Source organism: Scyliorhinus torazame, chromosome 2 (assembly GCF_047496885.1).
Source record: "Scyliorhinus torazame isolate Kashiwa2021f chromosome 2, sScyTor2.1, whole genome shotgun sequence".
Taxonomy (NCBI): domain Eukaryota; kingdom Metazoa; phylum Chordata; class Chondrichthyes; order Carcharhiniformes; family Scyliorhinidae; genus Scyliorhinus; species Scyliorhinus torazame.
The window spans coordinates 231143206-231167161 of record NC_092708.1 but is presented as its reverse complement, the minus strand read 5'-3'; the positions used below and the strand labels follow the sequence as shown (position 1 = coordinate 231167161).

The following is a 23956-nucleotide window of genomic DNA, read 5'->3' as shown; positions in this document are numbered from 1 at the left end:
GCGTATAATGTGGTAAAGAGTAGTGGGAAGTCAGAAGATTGGGAAGGCTACAAAAACAAACAGAGGATAACAAAGAGAGAAATAAGGAGAGAGGATCAAATATGAAGGTAGGCTAGCCAGTAACATTAGGAATGATAGTAAAAGTTTCTTTAAATACATTAAAAACAAACGGGAGGCAAAAGTTGACATTGGGCCGCTCCAAAATGACGCTGGTAATCTAATGATGGGAGACAAGGAAATAGCTGAGGAACTAAATAAGTACTTTGCGTCAGTCTTCACAGTAAAGACATGAGTAATATCCCAACAATTCAGGAGAGTCAGGGGGCAGAGTTGAATATGGTAGCCATCACAAAGGAGAAAGTGCTAGAGAAACTAAGAGGTCTAAAAATTGATAAATACCCGGGCCCAGGTGGGCTACATCCTAGAGTTCTAAAGGTGTTAGCTGAAGAAATAGTGGAGGCGTTAGTTATGATCTTTCAAAAGTCACTGGAGTCAGGGAAAGTCCCAGAGGATTGGAAAATCGCTGTTGTAATCCCCGTTCAAGAAGGGAACAAGGGAAAAGATGGAAAATTATAGGCCAATTAGCCTAACCTCGGTTGTTGGCAAGATTCTAGAATCCATTGGTAAGGATGAGATTTCTAAATTCTTGGAAGTGCAGGGTCGGTTTAGGACAAGTCAGCATGGATTTAGTAAGGGGAGGTTGTGCCTGACAAACCTGTTAGAGTTCTTTGACGAGATAACAAATAGGTTAGACCAAGGAGAGCCAATGGATGTTATCTATCTTGACTTCCAAAAGGCCTTTGATAAGGTGCCTCACGGGAGACTGCTGAGTAAAATAAGGGCCCATGGTATTCGAGGCAAGGTACTAACATGGATTGACGATTGGCTGTCAGGCAGAAGGCAGAGAGTTGGGATAAAAGGCTCTTTTTCGGAATGGCAACCGGTGACGAATGGTGTCCCGCAGGGTTCAGAGTTGGGGCCACAGCTGTTCTCTTTATATATTAACAATCTAGATGACGGGATTGGGGGCATTCTGGCTAAGTTTGCCGATGATACAAAGATAGGTGGAGGGGCAGGTAGTATGGAGGAGGTGGGGAGGCTGCAGAAAGATTTAGACAGTTTAGGAGAGTGGTCTAAGAAATGGCTGATGAAATTCAACATGGGCAAGTGCGTTATCTTGCACTTTGGATAAAAGAATAGAGGCATGGACTATTTTCTAAACGGTGACAAAATTCATAATGCTGAAGTGCAAAGGGACTTGGGAGTCCTAGTCCAGGATTCTCTAAAGGTAAACTTGCAGGTTGAGTCCGTAATTAAGAAAGCAAATGCAATGTTGTCATTCATCTCAAGAGGCTTGGAATATAAAAGCAGGGATGTACTTCTGAAGCTTTATAAAGCATTAGTTAGGCCCCATTTAGAATACTGTGACCAATTTTGGGCCCCACACCTCAGGAAGGACATACTGGCACTGGAGCGGGTCCAGCGGAGATTCACACGGATGATAACAGGAATGGTAGGCCTAACATACGATGAACGTCTGAGGATCCTGGGATTATATTCATTGGAGTTTAGGAGGTTGAGGGGAGATCTAATAGAAACTTACAAGATAATGAATGGCTTAGATAGGGTGGATGTAGGGAAGTTGTTTCCATTAGCAGGGGAGACTAGGACCCGGGGGCACAGCCTTAGAATAAAAGGGAGTCACTTTAGAACAGAGATGAGGAGAAATTTCTTCAGCCAGAGAGTGGTGGGTCTGTGGAATTCATTGCCACAGAGGGCGGTGGAGGCCGGGACGTTGAGTGTCTTTAAGACAGAAGTTGATAAATTCTTGATTTCTCGAGGAATTAAGGGCTATGGAGAGAGAGCGGGTAAATGGAGTTGAAATCAGCCATGATTGAATGGTGGAGTGGACTCGATGGGCCGAATGGCCTTACTTCCGCTCCTATGTCTTATGGTCTTATGGTTCATAGCACAGCATTTGGAAAACAGTGGTATAATCAAACAAAGTCAGCATGGACTTACAAAAGGGAAATCATGCTTGCCAAATCTACTGACATTCTTTGAATATGTATTTATAGAATTGACCAGGGAGAACTGGTGGATGTGGTTTATTTACTTTTAGAAGGCTTTCGAGAAGGTCTCATGTAACAGATTACTATATTAACTTAAAACGGATGGGATTGCGGTTGACGTCCTGAGATGGATAGAAAACTGGTTAGCAGCCAGGAAACAGAGAAACATACAGAGAGTTGGAATAAATGGGTCTTTTTCTGATTGGCAGGCAGAGACTAATGGGGTAGCGCAGGGACTTGTGCTAAGACTCCAACTGCTCACATTATATAATGGTTTGGACGAGAAAACTAAATGTATTATCTCCAAATCTGCAGATGATGCAAGGTTTGGTGGGAGGGTGAGCTGGGAGGAGGATGCAGAGATGCTTCAATGTGATTTGGATAGGTTGAGTGAGTGGGCATATGCAGTAGCAGGTGGATAACGGTGAAGCTATCCACTTTGGTAGCAAAAATAGGAAGGCATATTATTATTTGAATGGGTGTAAATTGAGAGGTGGATACTCAGCGAGACCTTGGTGTCCTCGTGCATCAATCGCTGAAAGTAATCGCAGATACAGCAGGCAGTCAAGAAGACAAATGGTACGTTGGCCTTCATCGCGAGAGAATTTGATAGGAATAGGGATGTTTGACTGCAATTGTATAGGGCATTGGTGAGGCCACACCAATTATGTGCAGTTTTGGTGTCCTTATCTGTTCTTGCTATGGATGGAGTACAGCAAACGTTTACTAGGATGGTGGGATTGTTATATGAGGAGAGACTAAATTGGTTAGGATTATATTCTTTGAAGTTTAGAAGAGTGATAGGGGATCTCATAGAAACATATAAAATTCCAACTGGATTAGACAGGGTAGATTCAGAAAGAATGTTCCCGATGGCGGGGAGTCCAGACTCGGGGTCATAGTTTGAAGATAAGGGGTAAACCTTTTAGGACTGAGGTGAGGAAAAATGTCTTCACCCAGAGAGTAGTGAATCAGTGGAATTCACTACCACAGAAATAGCTGAGGCCAAAACATTGTGATTTCAACAAGGAATTAGATGTGGCCCTTGGGGCTAAAAGGATATTTGGGAAAGGGGGGGGGGGGGGGAAAGGAGAGAGAGGCCGGATCAGGGTATTGAATGTGATCAGCCATGATCGTAATGAATGATGGAGCAGGCTTGAAGGGATGAATGGCCTATTTCTGCTTCTATTTTCCTAAGTATGTTTCTATGTATAAAAATCTCACTAGATGTTAAATCAGATTGATTTACAGCACAGAAGGAATCATTTTCTACTATGGCAATTTAGGAGAAAATAGATAGCGATCAGAATTAATCTGGAGTGGCGCATAACAGGCAGTATGTCACCCCTTATACACCGTGCCCAATATATAATTTCTTTGCAGTCAATGGAACTAACGATCAGTGCTGTGTAGAATGGGCAGTCAATCGAGGTAAATTTCTACCCCATAAACTCTACTTCTCTTAAATTCTTTTTAAAATGCTCACATTTGGACTGTCTCAAGAGAGTACCTAATACTTGCACTAAACTTGGACAGCACAGTTGGCACACTTTAAAAAAATTGAACAAAATAACAAACATATGTTTTTGACTTCAAGTATTCTTGAAACATTATAAAACTTTTAATAACCCTTTCCTTCTCATTGCACTATTGTCTAACTTCACCCTCCACCCTCAATTATTATATATAGAAGGAAAACCTTAAGCCAGCCACATGAGGCATCTTAATCAAAATAATGCTTTCATATATAATTGACCTTAAGAAAAGTGCCTTTCACAACCTCATTGTCCCAAAGTCCATGATAGCTATTGAAGCACTTTTGAAGTGTTGCCACTGCATTCACAGAATCTTCACAATGCAGAAGACTAATCGGCTTTCATATAGGAAATGCGACAGCCAATGAGGACACACCAAGGTCTCACACACAATGTGATAAATAACTAGCTCGTGCTTGTGTGAAGTTGGTTGCTGCGTGAGAGTTGGTCAGGACACTGGGGACAACTCCCCTATTCTTCTTCAAAATATTGCTGCAGGATCTATTTATTATGCAGCCCCCCCCCCCCCCAAGGTGGCAGACACCTCCAACTGTGCAGCACTCCCTCAGTTCTGCACTGGAGTCAGCCTATCCAGAAATGGCCATTTCATACCCTCTACTGATTGTACACAGTACAAAGTTTATTCATCAACTTACTTTATCACCTTGCACCTAATTATAAATTTAGTCGCATAAAACCAGAAGACTTTCTTTAGCACCTTATTTCGATCTTGTTTCCTGTAATTTTTCTGTGGACATAAGAGATATTCATAAACATTTCCTCATGCACACTCGCCTGGTTGTTTCGCAAAGTTTTCCCACCACTGAGGTTGAACTGACTGACCTGTCATTATCCTTAACATTTGCAATTCTCCAGTCCTTTGGCACCACCCCTTGATCCAAGCAAGCTTAGAAGGTTGTGGTCAGTGCTTCTGCAATTTCTACTGTTACTTTCCCTAGTATCAATGGACTCATCTCTTCTGGGTCTGGTGACTTATCAACTTAATACAGCCAGCTTTCTAATACCTCATCTTTGGGTATTGCTGAAAAAAGACATCAAAGTGTTTTGTCTTGCACTCGCCAGGATATTTACATGAATACCAAATGTAAAGAAACAACAATTTATACTTCATAAGAAAGTGCTGATTGGTTGACAAGTGGACTCTGATTGGTTGAAGCATTGTCATGGAAAATGAACCAGTTAATGGATGACTGACAGTGAACTACTAAACTTTGTTTAAAATCAAACAAAAGGCAGGTTGATTTGGATTGGTCAAAGCATTGCCCGAGCCAAAGAATGGCTGTCACCTATTTTGTTCAGTTGAAATAGGCGTCATGCGTGTATGTGTTTGTTTTTTGCAATTTTTAGCTCATCTAGTGTCTCAATTACCTTCTCTTTCACAATGACTTGGGCAGCATATTTTTCCTTTGTAAATACAGACGGAAAGTTTTCATTTAGTACCTCAGCATGCCCACTGCCTCCATGTGAAAATTAACTCTTTGGCCCGTAATCGGTCCCACTCCTCGTTTACTATTTATGTGCTAAAGATGACATTTGGCTTCACTTTTATGTTAACTGCCCGTCTCTTTTCATACACAAGGGTGAAAAAAAGAGTATGTTCTATAATTCGGGTGGTTCACACTTGTATTATCAACTAGACATCTTTGTGGGAAAATCAAATTTATATTTGATTTTAAATGGTGAATCTTTAGCTCTGGATTAAATTGTTGACTAAAAACACCATTTACTGGAAATTGGTCACGCTGCCTTAAAATAATGACTTGTGTAACCACAAAGACAGATTGAACTGATCTGTAACTGACAGAATGTATAAATCGCATCATCTTGGTAAAGGCCAGGATTAACTTAATCCCATCAAGTAGACTCGGGCACTGGAAGCTGTATAGAAGGACTGAGCCAAAGACTGTAATCACAGCGACGGAGACCAAGCGTTAACCTGAGAGAAGCGTGAAAGATATGATAAACAAGGGAAGACCATGTGACAATCCATGGCATGCTCTGCTGTCCATGGTTAAAACTATGGGAAGTAAAGCTGGTAAATTACTGCCTAGTTTTATTAAAGTTTTATTCTTAATAAATCTTTCTGACTTGTTACAAGTTGACCAGTCTCGCTGTCTATTCCTTTGTCAAGTTCAACATCAAATTCCTTAAATCTGCCATTCGCACCCTTCTTCGGTTTCATCTTACCTACTAATTCCTTTGTCATCCAGTAAGCTCTGGCTTTGTTTATCCTACATTCTCCTCAACTGCACTGCAAACCAGCACAATATTTTAAAAACAATTGGACTGCAAATAGAAGGGAATAGTTTATTTCAATTTCTGCTCCGCTGAAGTCAAATGCTGTAAACATACACACATATGCTCAAATACATTTCAGAGAATGCGTGAACAATTTCTTAACGTTTACATTTATGCTCAAATCAACCGACAATGATTTTGTTGGAACACGTAGTATTAAATTAAACCCAACCCTATAGGATTGGTAGTAACAAGTTGAGACAGTCAACTTTACATGTGTATTTCATAATAAGCACATTAATCTTAATTTATAGAGTACAACTTAAAATATTCTGTTCATTTTAAATGAATATAAACTACAGTACAATATACTGCATTAAAAATTACAGTACAATAAACTAAAGGTGCTTAATGGGATTTCTGGAAGAAGAAGAGATTTCAATGTACAGTGAGAAATCTTTTTAAACAGAATCAGCATGAGAAAACAAAAATCCAGCCTAGCTAGTCAACCTGCCATACACATTAGCACAATTTTGGACACTATTGGGAAGCAGGTGAATTTTTACAATGATTCGTTACTTTAAAATCTTTACATTTAAGTTGCAAAATGATTTTCAATTCTCCATCATTCCACTAAGTTAAATATTAACAAGCCTTAGAGATTTACTCAGTAGTGAATTTTAAAAAAGCATTAAGAAAATAAAAAACAAACTTTAGTTATAAGAAAACTGCCGCCACAAAATATGACAATTATTAGTTGCCTGATACCATTCAAAGCAAAGGGCATGAACTCAGTTATGGCATACACCACAGCACAACACTGAAATGCATACTTTTACAAAATAGTTACTTAATTTAGTTTTTATCAATTTCCAGCATTCCAAGTACTTATAACCTGAATATCAATGTTGAAGCTAATTTTAGGAGCTCAACTTGTGCAATTAGAGACATCAAACAGCAGCAATGAATAACAAAACTATCTCATCCCACACACATTTATAGGTCTATGGCTTTAGTTGAGAGTTTTGCTGATGATATGGGACACTTTGGTGAACCTTTGTAACGATGTTTCTCTTTTTCTGCAACTTTATGCAACATGGAGTTACAAATGGATTTTTCTGGAGTTACACAAGACGCTTTTTCAATAATTACACTATGATTTGGCAGCACGCAATCAACTTGATGGATTCTTGACATTTTTCCATTAGTCAAATCTTCAAAAACTGACTGGCTAATATTCTGATCAAATGAATTCTTCTGCTGTCTAACTAAATACTCTTGCTGAAAGGCAGCAGAATGTTGGGTTTGTGATGCTGGTTTGGTTTTGCAAAATCCTTCAACAGGTAAATTATTTTGGTGTACATCAGTTCGGTGTTTACCCTGCTTTACATCTGTATTTTGTGTGAACAAAAATGAATTTGGATTAAATGACGGAGCACTTTTATGACTTACTGACTTAACCATTGTAGAGCCAACTGCAATTTTACATGATCTGGTCCCTGTTGCTGATTTGTCATTTCCATACAATAATGAATTCATCCTTTTAATAGACTGACGAACTGGGATACGCTTGAACTTTAAAGGTGATTGGACAGTTTTGTGTCTTGGATTCTGATCATTTAATGAAAGACTATTGAACCACTGAATATGTTCAACCACTTTGTGACGATCACATTCAGTCTCCTTCACAACTTCATCTGAAACCTTCCTCAAAGGAACATCCAAAGTATGTATCTTTGAAGGGAATTCTAATGCTCGAGTTCCATCTCTAGACAGTGAGCTGTCATCTATCTTATCTAAAGTAGGTTCCAATTTATTATGTAAGAGCACAGGCTGGTGCAATTCAGAGGGATGGTGATTATCACTGGGGCCACCAGAATTTGGCACAGTTACCTTTTCTACAGGAATAGTATTTTCCTTTTGTTCTTTCAATTTTTTATCATTTGATGGCAGCTGATCAGGAGATGGCTGTCCGGTAAATGAAAATACTGTAACACACTTAAAGGATTTTGGGGTTTTGTTTAGGTTACTATGATCGGCATCTAAAGGCACGTTTTTGTCTTGTAGAACTGCAGCTCCATTAACATCTTGCTGATCCAAATTACTAATGCAATCTCGATTACTGTTCATGCCATGTGTTATGATCATGTCTGTTGAGCAGGAAGCTATTTTGGCATTTTGATGCTTTATTTCAGAAACTTGTTGGGATGGCAATTCTGAGCAGGAACATTTTTGATCTGACAGATCTCTAAATGTGTTATCAGGTTTCTGAGGGGCAGCCACATTTTGAATCTGCTGGAAAAGCAAGTCACTTTTACACAAATTATTCAAAGTTGATGGTTGATGTTCTCCAATAATTGAACACATGTCACTCCCTGATTCAGAACATGTGCTTTTAATTTTCAACACAGTTTCTCCAGTTCCAATGTTTGCACCCTCACCTAAAGAATCTCCACTATTTCTGCTACCATTTTTGTGAGCTGCACATTGATTCTGGAAATCCCCTGGTATGGTGGGTGGTTTTCCAATGACGAGTGTAGGCTCTGACTGATAACTTCCAGAATTTAGGTAACACTCTAATGGAGTTTCCATATTGGAATGGCTACAAATTACTTGCGACTCTGTAGGACTGGCACCATTCCACGACATTCTGTGAATATCTTTAGTGCACTTTGGAGTGAGAAGATTTTCTTCTGATTTACTTATGCGCTTTGAGGCTGAAAGGAAACAAAGAGTGATCATGAAACCCAGTTTTAAATTGGATGCACCAGCACAAGGAGGAATGGAAAAGAACACGGAACCTCGAAGATGCATCTCACATATTATGTAGCCAGGAATCATGAGCAGTTTAAAAGACCTACCATACTGGAAGCATGGTATCATATTTAGCACAGCAATCTTCATTTCTATCTTTGAATGTTAATGAGTAATGGTGCACCATTATGCAAATAAAACTAAGTTAATTATGAGACCAGAAGGAACCTTTTGGGTTGAGTATTTTAAATATTTTTTACTGCTGAAAGAAAATTCACATTTGCTAATAGGATATCCCCTCTTAAAAGGCAGTTAAACCTGCAAAGTAGGTAAAATCGGAGGTCTCCAGCCTCACTAACATATTTGAATTGCCAACCTACCATCTGGGAACACATCAGGTGCCTGCCCTATTCCTAACTCAACAACACCTGGACGTTGGCGGGTTGAAGCCGGCCTTGCTGATGCACCTGAACTATAACCTCCACAGCTTCAATTTCACCCCCCCCCCCCATGTCAAAACCCTCCCTCCACCTCCTAGTGTCAACATTAAACACTTGCAGATCAAGAGTCTGCTGCACATGGAGTAAAGTTCCCTCAAATGTCCAAACCTCAAAATGTTTATTTTTCCAGTGTACCTGACCAAATAGCAATAAAGCGCAAAATATGAAAAGCTATCGACAATGGTGTGTGCCAAATCCACACCTACTGTGCAGAAAGTTAAAAGGCCTTAAATTCTTTTCACTTAAGATTCTTGTGGAAGAGACTTCCATTTAATTAGTCTGAGCTGGATTGGATTCCATCCCCAAAACAAAAGAACAGTTGTACTTAACAACAACATTGTAGCCGTAAAAAGGTCCAACTCAAGGAGTAACAATTTTTCAACCGGGGATAAATAAAACTCCCCAAAAAATAAAGATCTGGGGTCTTACACAATAAGGAAACTACTTGCAACACCACCTTATCTACATTTTTGTGCTCAGCACATGACTTTCCCAAACCCATCGTGCTAGGTATTGGAGGTGCATGATGAAATAAGTGGGGAATTTTACCAACATTTACCCTTTGTATCTCTGTGTCTTACAACTGGGGCAAATGGGAGATCTTCCGCTGAGAACCAATTGTAGTTGTGAACGTCACGCTGATTTGCAAGTCGCCAGCCAATGTTTTCTGATCCATTTGGAACTGGGCCTCCAGATGGCAAGGTATTCTGTGCAAAATTAAAATATTCATATAACATTTAACTTGAAACAATGCACTGTATATAACCCAAGGTTAAAATACTGGCTTGTGTACCAGCAGAACTATTTCTAAATAACTTCTGTCAAAGAGTAATGGAACATTCTGGGATATTACACAAATTTTGTGTAAGCCAGAAGTATACTTTGGCCCAGACTTTGCAGTAATAATACCAATGAGACTAACAGTGCTCAGAGCCATATGCAGTTAATTGGACACCAGCTTCAGGCATCTACGCAAGCATATTTAAATATCAAAGTCTGGGTGTAGTCAGAGACACCCCATTCTTCCCCCACTCCATACAGATTCAGCATTTAAAGAATACAATGACATGAACTTTAAGTATCTATCCATTAGTTTCCCACTACAGAGACCATAAAAATTTAGGCAGGTGCATAGAAGAGTGAATGATTTTTTAATGGTGTGATCACTGGTAACGATCACTGCCAAATAATGGCTTTGGCCCTGAAAATTGAAAAAATGTGCAGTCTCATTCCTTCGGAGGTTAGTGATGGAGATTATTTTCTGTTAATCTTTTACCCCTCTTAATACGCACATTTCGTTCATAATCTTTGTTTTGCTTTCTGTACATGATTTAAACCTAATTTATGTTTTCTGGTTTAGACTCTGGATGTTTCAGTGAAGGATTCTTCCATCTGATTAGCTAAAGAACATTGCTGTTTCTTGCCCAGCTCATACATACTGTAGTGTCCTAGAGGGTGACGCACTAGATTAGATGCCAGATTAGAGAAAGGTGCTGCTGAAAAACCCACCAAACGTTGTGCACAGCAGTCTGTGAAATGAACAGCAAGAACTTTTGCCTGCAAAAGTTGGGCCTGTGTATAAATAAGATCCTTTGCTTTTTGAATTCTTTGTATATTCTAAAAATTATAGCCTTGTAATCTATAGATCCAGAAATGTACCGATTAATTTGTCAGCATTGAACTTCAACATTTAGCAACACAAGCAAATGTAAATTGCACATCAAAAATTAAGATGCAAGGGCCATTAGCACTTTGATAGCAAGAGGGTTTTTTTGCAATAAAACAAAAATCTGGAGCTTTAAAGATGCATCAAAGCCTCAATCAATCTCAACTGAATTAAGCTACATTTTCACACTAACGAGGTTGCGCATTTTAAAATGCCAGAAGTGCAATTGTACTGCCCAGTCGAGTTTTTAAAAAATTTAAAAAAAATTTGCTTGAATATAATGAGCACAATTCTAAAAATGTTTTCAGTATACTTCTAGGTATTAAAAGTATGTGCCCATCTCTCTTTCCCCTCCCCACTCCCTTAATGTGCAGGCAGCAGAGTCAGGCCAAAAGACATGCATTTGCTATGTTATAAAATAAATTTCCCTCAAACTAGACAAAAAACCACAATGATTTGGCAACAGCATTTCCCTCAAAAATTAAATTCTGGGATCCATTAGTCTTTTAATGCCATACAAGGAAATGTCATCCATCTTACAGCAATCTATTTGTACATCAAATACTTATTGAACGTCACCAATAACCTTTAACTTTCCAATCTTGATACTTGCCAGCCTAATTTAATGTAGAATACTACCAACCAGATCAAGAGATCCAGATATACCCATTTTAACTGAGCAATCTGTTTTCAATCAAGAGCACAGATCTTAACACTAAAGCAAAGCGATATACCAAAAACATTTGGAAGCAAGGGGAACACAAATTGGACTTTGGCTGATCACAAATATATTGAAAATGAGGCATTAGCAGGGGAACTAACATCAAACGGGTCTGTATAATATTATCTTAGTATAACAAATAGATACGGTATAATCAATTTGGCACAACAAACCCTTGATTAGCAATAGGCAACATTGTAAATCAGTTTTTTTTAAAAACATGGACTTTTACTTTATGATGGATAGTGAGAGGAGCATTTCGGCATTAATCATAGAGCAGGCTCCAATTAGGCTTCTCATTTAAATCAAAACAATTTTCAACAATGTGTTTTTTCAACAATATAGCTTGCATTGGAGAGAGATATGTAAATCCTGATGGCACATGGAGCATCCGAATTGAACAGACATACCAATAGGTTACCAATTTAAAATGGTTAATACATAACTACTTACTGAGTCTCTGTTTTTTCCAAGGCTAAACCTTAAGCGTAAGGATTTGCGAACCATTCCTTTTCGATTAAGCTTGGGAGAAAAGCAATTAGCTTTTCCAGACTCCATCCTACAAGACATAAATTCTAAATGTTTATGGAATTTTGTCAATGTTGGGAAATAATTATTCCAGATTTCTATTGTCAACAGCTTTTTTTGTTCTTTTCTGGTCAGCTTTCTCTCTTTTTTTTATTCATTTACAGGATGTGGGTGTCATTGGCTGGGCCAGCATTTATTGCCCATCTCTAGTTCCCCTTCAGAAGCTGCTAGTGAGCTGCCTTCTTGAACTGCTGTAATGCCCGATCTGTTGGTACACCCAATGTGCAGTTAGAGATGGAGTTCCCTGATATTGACCCAGAAAAAGGGAAGGATCAGTGATATATTTCCAAATCAGAATGGTGAGTGGCGTGGGGGAGAACCTCCAGGTGGTGGTGTTCCCAGGTATCTGCTGTTCCTGTCCTTCTAACTGATAGCGGTCATGGGTTTGGAAGGTGCTGCTATGTTATAAAATAGAGTTACTGCAGTGCATCTGTCCATCGGTGGTGGAGGGATTGAATGTTTGTGGAAGGGGTAGCAACCAAGTGGGCTGCTTTGTCCTGGATGGTGTCGAGCTAGAGTGCTGTTAGAGCTGCTAGATCTCCAATGTAGGGCAACTAGTACAATTCAAATAGTCCCATTACTAACCAGATGAAATGAGTGAAGAGATTTGCTTGGTTAATATGGCTAAAATACTTGCTAACGATTTCATTTAGGGAAAAGCAAGTTCTGAGTACACTCAATGGGATAAAACAAAATCCTACCTGGTGAATATACTGACGTGCAACAAATTCACAGGCTGGCTAAATAGGTCTAAGTTAGTAGAAATGAAGGGTGCGATTTAACAGGATAAAAGACAGAATCCTGTTTTGGCACGTTTAGCGGGATGTTTCTCAGCACCTGTAGCACTGAGTACTACACGCCATCAAACGGGACTGTTTTTTTTGGCCTTGGCAAGCAACGCCCCACCAAGGTCGCACCTACCTTCATTTCGTGCAATGGACGGAAGAGATTGGGGTGCCATTTTTAAATGCCACCCCAATCTCTGCCCCCCCCCCCCAATTTACCCGTTGGGGTTCCTGAAGCACCCAACCGGGCCCCAAACCTTGGCAGTCAACCTGGCAGTGCCCCTGCCAGCGCCACAATGTCATGATGGCAACGGGATAGCCAGGGTACCACCCTGCCCAGAGCCCGATCACTTGGGGGCCTCCGATGACCTAGGGGAGCACCCCAGGTGCTGTTACGTCTGGTCCACATTAGTGTGGACCAGTGTTAAACGGAGCCATGCGAGGTCTCCCAGGCAAGGGTGTTCGATCCTGTGTAGGATCAAAAGTAGTAGGTGGTGGGATAATCTGGACATATTTAAGTGGGCCTAACTGCTCAAGTAAGTATTCAAATCTGGATCCCGCCCAGTGAGGACGAGATCCAGATCTCGTTAGATTTCGTTAGGCACTCCAAGCGCCGCAAATCTTGCGAGAGGCCTCTCGAGAGATTTAACGGCCATGTCGCGTCCAGAGTCGGGCCTGGAGAGGCCATTCAATCACGCCGAAGAACATTGTCATCTTAAAAACATCTTCCAATTGTAACAGCGATAACCTTGCAAGGTCCAAGTACAGCAGTATCAAAACAAACGCTCTGCAATTTTCACTGGTTAAATAATTAACAGACTCAAAGCAATTTCTAAATTACAATACGAAACACCAGTAAAAGCATCCACAATCATTTCCACTATCAAAACATTAGACTTGATTTTAATAAGTGTAAGGGATCGATTAATAATTGCATGGCATCTTGGCATTAATGTTTTAAAAAAAGACCCAAGGCAACTCTCAGATAGGCATAAAGAAAACAAACACCAAACTGATAAAAAAAAAGAGGCGAATATAAGCTTGGTTGAAGAGAGGTATTGAGGCAACTTTTTAAAAAATGCTTCTTAAGACTTATTGGGAGCGAGAGAGCCGTAGAGCACAAGGACAGTTTTGGGAAAGTGGGAATTATGTATGTAATCAGCAGGTACGTACAACCCAAGAACATGTTGGGTGTGGAAAGGGATCAAAAGTAGGAGGTGGGTTTAATGGAAAAAGTGAGCTTGAAAAGAGTAAAGGGAGATACTTCAAAAAGCATGAGAGCTCGGGGAGTGAGTGGTTGGGAAGCTAAGGCCAGGAGGAAGGCAGAGTGGAGGCACTTGCACCAATGGTCTTAAACTTAATGGGGAATAGTTTAGAAAACTAAAGTTACTGCACTGACGTGTGATACGTGATTTTTCCACTTGGCTTTCTCACAGGAAACTTATAAATTCGATAAACCATGTGCTATATTTGAATGAGTACGTTAGTGAGACAGACTGATGAACACACAATCAGTGAATTAGATGGGGGGAGGAGGAGCTTGCAAGAGAGGTTAGTTTCAAATGCATCTTCATTTGCTCCTAACCGGCTCCCACGCTGGCTGTATTTACCTTCAATTTGCAGTAATAAGCAAAAACTTACTTAATGTCAGCAGGAACAAATGGCAGTGCAGCATGGGAGGCCTGGTAGCAGGGTTGGAGGTTAGGGGAAAGACAACAGCTGGGCAAACTAAGAAGTGTGTACAGTGCAGAATACCTGGAAGTGGCTATGGAGATTGAAGCAGACCCAACAATAAATTTAAAACCTAAAAATGAAAATGTAAAAACTGTAAAAAAGTACAAATTGCCCATTGCAAATGTGGATACAAGAATTTATAATAGGAAAAGCTGATGGGGAGCCCACATAGACTAAAATTTTAAATATGAAGAGATAAAGATAGATACACATTGCGTTGTCAAAAGACTTGATTTAAAGTATCAAAAAGCGAACCTTACGTATTTTAATATTATGCAATTATATTTCTTATGCAATTGTTCTTCCTATTGCTCATGTCTAATGCCAAAGTGAAGAAGAAGATCTGTTATTGTGCTACTGCCCGGTTTTTCCATGATTTAAGCGGACACTCAGAGAATGGTGGGCAGTGTCCCCAATCTTAAACTAAATTAGTGGATAGAAAATCAGGGTTGCAGGTTCAGAATTTCAGCAAGTGAGATTAGTGAACATTTGTGCAATTTGGCAATCATATATCTACTTTAAGATTGAATTCCGGGTGCGGCGATGACCAGCTGAGTCGCACGTTTCGGCAGCTCCCGGTGAAACGGACTTTTGGGCTCTTGATAGGAGCCCCAACGGCAATTTTGACGGCTAAAAACACTGTGCGGTAAACCAGAAGGGAATCCCCCCTGGATACGGATGAAAAAAGGAGGAGAAAGTTGCCGGATTTCAGTGGATCCTTTAGAACAGCGGCAAGGAAGGCAAGCAAAAACCAAGATGGCGTCGGAAGGTGGCAGTTTAACATGGGGCCCTGAACAACAAGAGTTCTTGAAATGCTGTGTGGAAGAGCTCAAAAAGGAAATGAAGAAAGAGCTGTTGGCCCCGATACTACAGGCGATCGAAGGGCTAAAGGAGGAACAAAAGACCCAGGAGCGGGAGCTTCGGGTCGTGAAGGCAAAGGCAGCCGAGAATGAGGACGACATACAGGGCCTGGTGGTGAAGACGGAGACGCAGGAGGCACATCAGAAACGATGTGTGGAAAGGTTGGAGGCACTGGAGAACAACGCAAGGAGGAACAACCTGAGGATTCTTGGTCTTCCTGAAGGTGCGGAGGGAGCGGACGTCGGGGCATATGTGAGCACGATGCTGCACTCGTTAATGGGAGCGGAGGCCCCGGCGGGTCCGTTGGAGGTGGAGGGAGCATACCAAGTGATGGCGCGAGGACCGAGAGCAGGAGAAATTCCCAGAGCCATAGTGGTGAGATTCCTCCGTTTTAAGGATAGAGAAATGGTCCTTAGATGGGCGAAGAAAACTCGGAGCAGTAAATGGGAGAACGCGGTGATCCGCGTTTATCAAGACTGGAATGCGGAGGTGGCGAGAAGGAGGGCAAGCTTTAATCGGGCCAAGGCGGTGCTTCATAAAAAGAAGATAAAATTTGGAATGCTGCAACCGGCAAGACTGTGGGTCACATATCGAGGGAGGCACCACTACTTTGAGACGGCGGATGAAGCGTGGACTTTTATTGTGGAAGAAAAACTGGAATGAGCGGGTTATTAAAAAGAACGTTTGAACAAAGTGGTGGGGCGAATGTGGGGGGCGAAGAGGGGGGTTAAAAAGGGGGGAAAGAGGAGTTTTATGTACTAATCCTGCGATGTGGTAACTTTTCTCTCTTCCACAGGTGGTGATGGGGGGAGGAGGAGAGGTGGAGGAGATGGGGCGTTGGCAATTGGGGGCGGGGCCAAGGGAGAAGCGCGGGCTTGGTTCCCGCGCTATGATAATCATGGCGGGAATAGAGAAGCAGGAAGGAGGGGGCGTCGCACGGTGCGAGCCGAGGTCACGGGGGGGGAAGCCGAGGTCGGCCAGAGTTTGCTGACTTCTGGGAGCAACATGGGGGGAGTAATTACGCTAGCGGGGGATCTAGCGGGGCGGGTGGGAGGGGGGAATTACTGGGTTGCTGCTGCTGGGGAGAGGGGGGAGCTGGTATGAGAGGGGATGGGCGGGGGGGGGGCACCGCCTGGGGGAAGATACAGCTGCGTGGGAACCGGGTGAGGAGCTGGAAAAAGGGGATGGCTAATCGACAAGGGGGGGGGGGGGGGGGTAGGAAGCCCCCCAACCCGGCTGATCACGTGGAACGTGAGAGGGCTGAACGGGCCGATAAAGGAGGGCACGGGTACTCGCACACCTTAAGAAACTTAAGGCAGATGTGGTTATGTTACAGGAACGCACCTGAAACTGATAGACCAGGTTAGGCTACGCAAAGGATGGGTGGGGCAGGTGTTCCATTCGGGGCTAGATGCGAAAAACAGGGGGGTGGCTATATTAGTGGGGAAGCGGGTAATGTTCGAGGCAAAAACTATAGTGGCGGATAACGGGGGCAGATACGTGATGGTGAGTGGCAAACTACAGGGGGAGACGGTGGTTTTGGTAAACGTATATGCCCCGAACTGGGATGATGCCAATTTTATGAGGCGGATGCTAGGACGCATTCCGGACCTAGAGATGGGAAAGCTGATAATGGGGGGAGATTTTAATACAGTGTTGGAACCAGGGCTGGATAGGTCGAAGTCCAGGACTGGAAGGAGGCCGGCAGCAGCCAAGGTACTTAAAGATTTTATGGAGCAGATGGGAGGTGTAGACCAGTGGAGATTTAGCAGACCTAGGAGTAAGGAGTACTCGTTTTTCTCCTATGTCCATAAAGTCTACTCGCGAATAGACTTTTTTGTGCTGGGAAGGGCGTTGATCCCGAAGGTGAGGGGAACGGAGTATACGGCTATAGCCATTTCGGATCACGCTCCACACTGGGTAGACTTGGAGATAGGGGAGGAAACAGGAGGGCGCCCACCCTGGAGAATGGACATGGGACTAATGGCAGATGAGGGGGTGTGTCTAAGGGTGAGGGGGTGCATTGAAAAGTACTTGGAACTCAATGATAATGGGGAGGTCCAGGTGGGAGTGGTCTGGGAGGCGTTGAAGGCGGTGGTTAGAGGGGAGCTGATATCAATAAGGGTACATAAAGGGAAGCAGGAGAGTAAGGAACGGGAGCGGTTGCTGCAAGAACTTTTGAGGGTGGACAGACAATATGCGGAAGTACCGGAGGAGGGACTGTACAGGGAAAGGCAAAGGCTACATGTAGAATTTGACTTGCTGACTACGGGCACTGCAGAGGCACAATGGAGGAAGGCACAGGGTGTACAGTACGAATATGGGGAGAAGGCGAGCAGGTTGCTGGCACACCAATTGAGGAAAAGGGGAGCAGCGAGGGAAATAGGGAGAGTGAGGGATGAGGAAGGAGAGATGGAGCGGAGAGAGTGAATGGAGTGTTCAAGACATTTTATAAAAAATTATATGAAGCTCAACCCCCGGATGGGAGGGAGAGAATGATGGGCTTCTTGGATCGGCGGGAATTTCCCAAGGTGGAAGAGCAGGAAAGGGTGGGACTGGGAGCACAGATTGAGGTAGAAGAAGTGGTGAAAGGAATTAGGAGCATGCAGGCGGGAAAGGCCCCGGGACCGGATGGATTCCCAGTCGAATTCTATAGAAAATATGTGGACTTGCTCGCCCCGGTATTGACGAGGACCTTTAATGAGGCAAAGGAAAGGGGACAACTGCACCCGAGTATGTCTGAAGCAACGATATCGCTTCTCTTAAAGAAGGAAAAGGACCCGCTACAATGCGGGTCCTATAGACCTATTTCCCTCCTAAATGTAGATGCCAAGATCCTGGCCAAGGTAATGGCAATGAGAATAGAGGAATGTGTCCCGGGGGTGGTCCACGAGGACCAAACTGGGTTTGTGAAGGGGAGACAGCTGAACACGAATATACGGAGGCTGTTAGGGGTAATGATGATGGCCCCACCAGAGGGGGAAACTGAGATAGTAGTGGCGATGGATGCCGAGAAAGCATTTGATAGAGTGGAGTGGGATTATTTGTGGGAGGCGTTGAGGAGATTTGGTTTTGGAGAGGGGTATGTTAGATGGGTGCAGCTGTTGTATAGGGCCCCGATGGCGAGCGTGGTCACGAATGGACGGGGATCTGCATATTTTCGGCTCCATAGAGGGACAAGGCAGGGATGCCCTCTGTCCCCATTATTGTTTGCACTGGCGATTGAGCCCCTGGCGATAGCGTTGAGGGGTTCCAAGAAGTGGAGGGGAGTACTTAGAGGAGGAGAAGAGCACCGGGTATCTTTGTATGCGGACGATTTGCTACTATACGTGGCAGACCCGGCGGAGGGGATGCCAGAAATAATGCGGATACTTGGGGAGTTTGGGGATTTTTCAGGGTATAAATTGAACATGGGGAAAAGTGAGTTGTTTGTGGTGCATCCAGGGGAGCAGAGTAGAGAAATAGAGGACCTACCGTTGAGGAAGGTAACAAGGGACTTTCGTTACCTGGGGATCCAGATAGCCAAGAATTGGGGCACATTGCATAGGTTAAATTTAACGCGGTTGGTGGAACAAATGGAGGAGGATTTCAAGAGATGGGATATGGTATCCCTGTCACTGGCAGGGAGGGTGCAGGCGGTTAAGATAGTGGTCCTCCCGAGATTCCTCTTTGTGTTTCAGTGCCTCCCGGTGGTGATCACGAAGGCTTTTTTTAAAAAAAGGATTGAAAAGAGCATCATGGGTTTTGTGTGGGCCGGGAAGACCCCGAGAGTGAGGAAGGGATTCTTACAGCGTAGCAGGGATAGGGGGGGGGCTGGCACTACCGAGCCTAAGTGAGTATTATTGGGCCGCTAATATTTCAATGGTGAGTAAGTGGATGGGAGAGGAGGAGGGAGCGGCGTGGAAGAGATTAGAGAGGGCGTCCTGTAGGGGGACTAGCCTACAGGCTATGGTGACAGCCCCATTGCCGTTCTCACCGAGGAACTACACCACAAGCCCGGTGGTGGTGGCTACACTGAAGATTTGGGGACAGTGGAGACGGCATAGGGGAAAGACTGGAGCCTTGGGGGGGTCCCCGATAAGAAACAACCATAGGTTTGCCCCGGGGGGAATGGATGGAGGATATGGAATGTGGCAAAGAGCAGGAATAACGCAACTGAAAGATCTGTTTGTGGATGGGAAGTTCGCGAGTCTGGGAGCGCTGACCGAGAAATATGGGTTGCCCCAAGGGAATGTATTCAGGTATATGCAACTGAGGGCTTTTGCGAGGCAGCAGGTGAGGGAATTCCCGCAGCTCCCGACACAAGAGGTGCAGGACAGAGTGATCTCAAAGACATGGGTGGGGGATGGTAAGGTGTCAGATATATATAGGGAAATGAGGGACGAAGGGGAGACTATGGTAGATGAACTAAAAGGGAAATGGGAAGAAGAGCTGGGGGAGGAGATCGAGGAGGGGCTGTGGGCAGATGCCCTAAGCAGGGTAAACTCGTCGTCCTCGTGTGCCAGGCTAAGCCTGATTCAGTTTAAGGTATTACACAGGGCGCATATGACTGGAGCACGGCTCAGTAAATTAGGTGTGCGAGGTGCTCGAGAAGCCCAGCAAATCATACCCATATGTTTTGGTCATGCCCGGCACTACAGGGGTTTTGGATGGGGGTGACAAAGGTGCTTTCAAAAGTAGTGGGGGTAGTGGTCGAACCAAGCTGGGGGTTGGCTATATTTGGGGTTGCACAAGAGCCGGGAGTGCAGGAGGCGAGAGAGGCCGATGTTTTGGCCTTTGCGTCCCTAGTAGCCCGGCGCAGGATATTGTTAATGTGGAAAGAAGCCAAGCCCCCGGGGGTGGAGACCTGGATAAATGACATGGCAGGGTTTATAAAGCTAGAGCGGATTAAGTTCGTTCTAAGGGGGTCGGCTCAAGGGTTCACCAGGCGGTGGCAACCGTTCGTCGAATACCTCGCAGAAAGATAGATGGAATGGGAAAAAGAAGGCAGCAGCAGCAGCCCAGGATCGGAGGTGGGGTGGGGGGGGGGTGGGAGGAGGAACCAGAAGGACTCTCAGGGTTGTTAATATATACTGTATAATATGTATAGGTCGTTGCGACAGATAATTATATATTGGACTGTTAAATTATATTTTTGGAGAGTGTTACTTGTGATCAGGCAGTTGCCAATTAGGGTTAGTTTTCATTTTTGTTATTTATTATTTATTCATTTTTTGTTTATAAAATAGGTCATTGTTATTTGTGTTGTTATAATATTGTGTGAAGGATGCACAATGTACTGTGTTGGTTGACCAAAAATTTTCAATAAAATATTTATTAAAAAAAATATATATATCTACTTTAATGGTGTACTAAATTTTTTTGCTACACTGTGTACACATATCTACCGACTGCAGAAGTATATACCTAACTGAAAGTTACAGAATATTTGCTGTTGTTAATTTCCTTGCAATTTAAAATCTGTCTTATTGATACAAGTGTTTTAGGGATAAACCAGTTGTGCATTGATCTGATTTATAAGTAAACTAAATTCCAAAAATTAAAAAATCATTTTGGTGGTTACTCCTTCCCAAAATCAAGTATATACAAAATAAAAGCTATTAATATTCATTAAACACCAGCAACATTAATTTAATTTGCTAACATATTTGACAAAGTACCTCTCAACCCCTTTGTTTTCTAGTCTTTTACTTTTCCGCCGATTAGCTGATGCAGCCGACTGAAACGTAACACTTCCAGCAGAGAACAATAGAGGACCCTGCAATGACTCCAGTGATACTTGAGGACTACCTTCAGCACATTGTGCCTGGTAATAAACTAAGAAAAAAAACACGTCATCACAAAATCATTCGAACTAATCCTACAACCATTTCAAAATTTTATTAACCCAAATGATTTGGCTTTTCAAGTTCACAAGGTTAAAAGTAGCTCCTCAAGTAGACAAAACCATAACAAAAGCTTACAGAATACTGGGTATCATGATGAAAGATACAGAATGTAACATCAACAAGCAACAGTGGGTGGAATTCTCCCATCCTGAGTGTAAGTCCTGTGGCAGCGTGGGAACATGGACTGTTTCCTACTGTGGAGGCCGGTGGGAAAACACACCAAATGTGGCTGGAAAACACACCAAATGCTCCAGACCCAACAGCAATAAGTATGCATTCAGGTTCTTTGCATCATATTTCATGGCAGGGCAGGTCCAATGGCAAGTAGTCCTCTGTCCTATCCAGGCAACTTACTGAAAAGGAGCCCATCATCACTGACCCAGTATCGAAGAAAGAAGGTGGACCTCTGGGGACATAAAGGTACATTCTGAGGCTGGAAGATGGACCCACTTGAGGACACCAAATCTGGGAGGTCCACCTGCAGACACTCCCCCCACCCACTGCTGGGGGTGTTCCAGGGTCCAGGTTTCCCAGTGGCCTCCATCCCAAACTCTGATGGCAGCCACAGGCATTGTTCAGGGAGACCTGACAAATGCACACCACGTTGTTCCAGGTGTTTCGCACTGGTGCAAGGGCCCCATCCTATTGATTCCCTTATTTCCTATTTCTTTTACTTTGCTGTTATCATTTCGGTCCATGGATCAATAATGGACATATACCTTTTAAGTTGAGCAGGTGAACTGAGGAACTCAAAAGTTGCAAAATAGTATACTGTGCTATGAAGATTTATATTTTGAACAGAAGAACTCATACTTTATGGAACCCGCGAATTTGGAGGGATTCAGTTCAATTGGTTGGCTGGTTGCCAATAGATTGGCCAAGGACATTAACCTACCTACAACAGACAGCGATTGGGTTCTGCCAGGTTGGGGTTTACAGAGGACCCAGCAGAGAAAGTTCCTGGACGCTTAGAAGAAAGGCTGTGTTGCTCTCTCCCCTGCAAATGTTTCTTGCCTGCTGTTTCTGAGTCTGGAGAGAAGTCTCGAGACTCTGATGAATCTACAGTGAAAACCATTACAGACTGAAAGCAGTCATCCAACTGGAAGACGTGATTAAAAGATTCTAACTGGAAGAAGTCCATCTGAAATGGGGACTCTAATCCTTTTACTTTCATACTTTTCTTACACCTCTCTTTCCCCTCTGTTTGTCTGTCTTGTGTGTATATATGTGTGTGTATATATATATATATATATATATAATAAAAAAGGGTGGGACGGGTTAGGAGGGGTGGGTAGAAATTAGATAGTAGTTAACCAGTTGTATTTGTTGCCTATTTATTAATAGTTATTGTTATTAATAAAAATAAATTAAGTTTAAATTTACAAACCTGGTGACTGTAGTTATTGGGCAGCCGAAGACTAAAGACTTCGGATATTTTTAAAATTAAGAGTTAATTTCAATTGTGTTGGTATTCCGGGTCAAGTGAGGTTGGAACTGACCATGCACTAGCCCAGGGGGCCATATTACCAGTGTTTTCCCACTGGCACCACGGAAAATCAGACATTGGTGTTCAGGCCTTCATCTGCATCTCAATAGTGGGATGCAGATGGAGTTCAAACTGGCCTCCAGCAGGTTTCCTGATCTTCCATGGCAAGCCCTAGCAGAAGATACTGTGGGAAATTTACGCTGGAGTGCAATCAATTTTTGGACTCGTTATTGAAACCCCCAGTGGGACTTTGGGAGAATTCCACCCAGTGAACCTATGCCTCACGCTACAATTCTATGATTTAGCCATTACCTCCAATCAGAGATTACAAAGTTAAATCTATAATCTAAATATTTGTCTAATATTGTGCAGAATCATCTTTAACTTTCAATAGTATAACCACTATTTTTCCATAACTTCTCACATTCACCACCTTTTAGCATTGTAGAAGGGGATGAAATATGCAGGCGTTCATCTATATAACTTTTTAAATTCATGGTCTAGCAATGGAAATTCAAATGTTCATTTAAAATAGGTGTGGGACAGTTTATAATTCCCCATTTGCAGGTTGCGAGGGGGGGGGGGGGTCAAAATTCATTAATTACATATTTAAAAGTAGTAAACAGCTTCTTCACAGCGTCACAACTTTTCACATATATTAAGTATTGCATTACTATAGAAGTTGCATAAACTTGTATGGTTTACTTTCGATGTAAAGTACTCCTATTCTGCTTTCCCTTTTTCCATAAAAGATTAAGTTTTTAAACATTTAAAAATGGCTTTCTATCTTTTGTGCAACTTTTAACCTTAAGTAAACATAGTGATGTCGACAACATAGTTGATTGCAATGGAACTTTTCCTCCATAATGAAGTAATTCAGGTCCAGACAGTGAGTCCTCCGTTCCTGAGGCTAAGTGCCGATGCCAACGGAGGATCCGTGGTGTTTCACGCTGGGAAAATCAGTGTGAAACCCTCACCGGTTCCAATTGGCTCCCGGGCCGCACATGCGCAGGGCTGACAAACTGCAGCCGTGCACGCCTACAACCCCCCACACATGCACCGGAAAACATGGTGTCGGCCGTGCTGGACTGCGTACCCGCCCATCCC

At 42.8% G+C, this 23956-nt stretch overlaps 1 protein-coding gene across 3 annotated transcripts in view; it reads right to left on the bottom strand.

Moving 5' to 3' along the window:
• Positions 1-5921: 5921 nt before the first annotated feature.
• LOC140396328 (rho GTPase-activating protein 11A-like) overlaps positions 5922-23956 on the bottom strand; it is an 84870-nt gene continuing 66835 nt past the window's right edge. For all 3 annotated transcript variants that reach the window (XM_072484840.1, XM_072484850.1, XM_072484858.1), the window contains 4 exons: positions 21136-21292; positions 11961-12066; positions 9680-9827; positions 5922-8583 (listed from right to left, as the gene is read on the bottom strand). In XM_072484840.1, coding sequence (XP_072340941.1) covers positions 6863-8583; positions 9680-9827; positions 11961-12066; positions 21136-21292 — 2132 coding nt within the window. In that variant the 3' untranslated portion in view covers positions 5922-6862. The remainder of the gene's footprint in view (positions 8584-9679; positions 9828-11960; positions 12067-21135; positions 21293-23956) is intronic.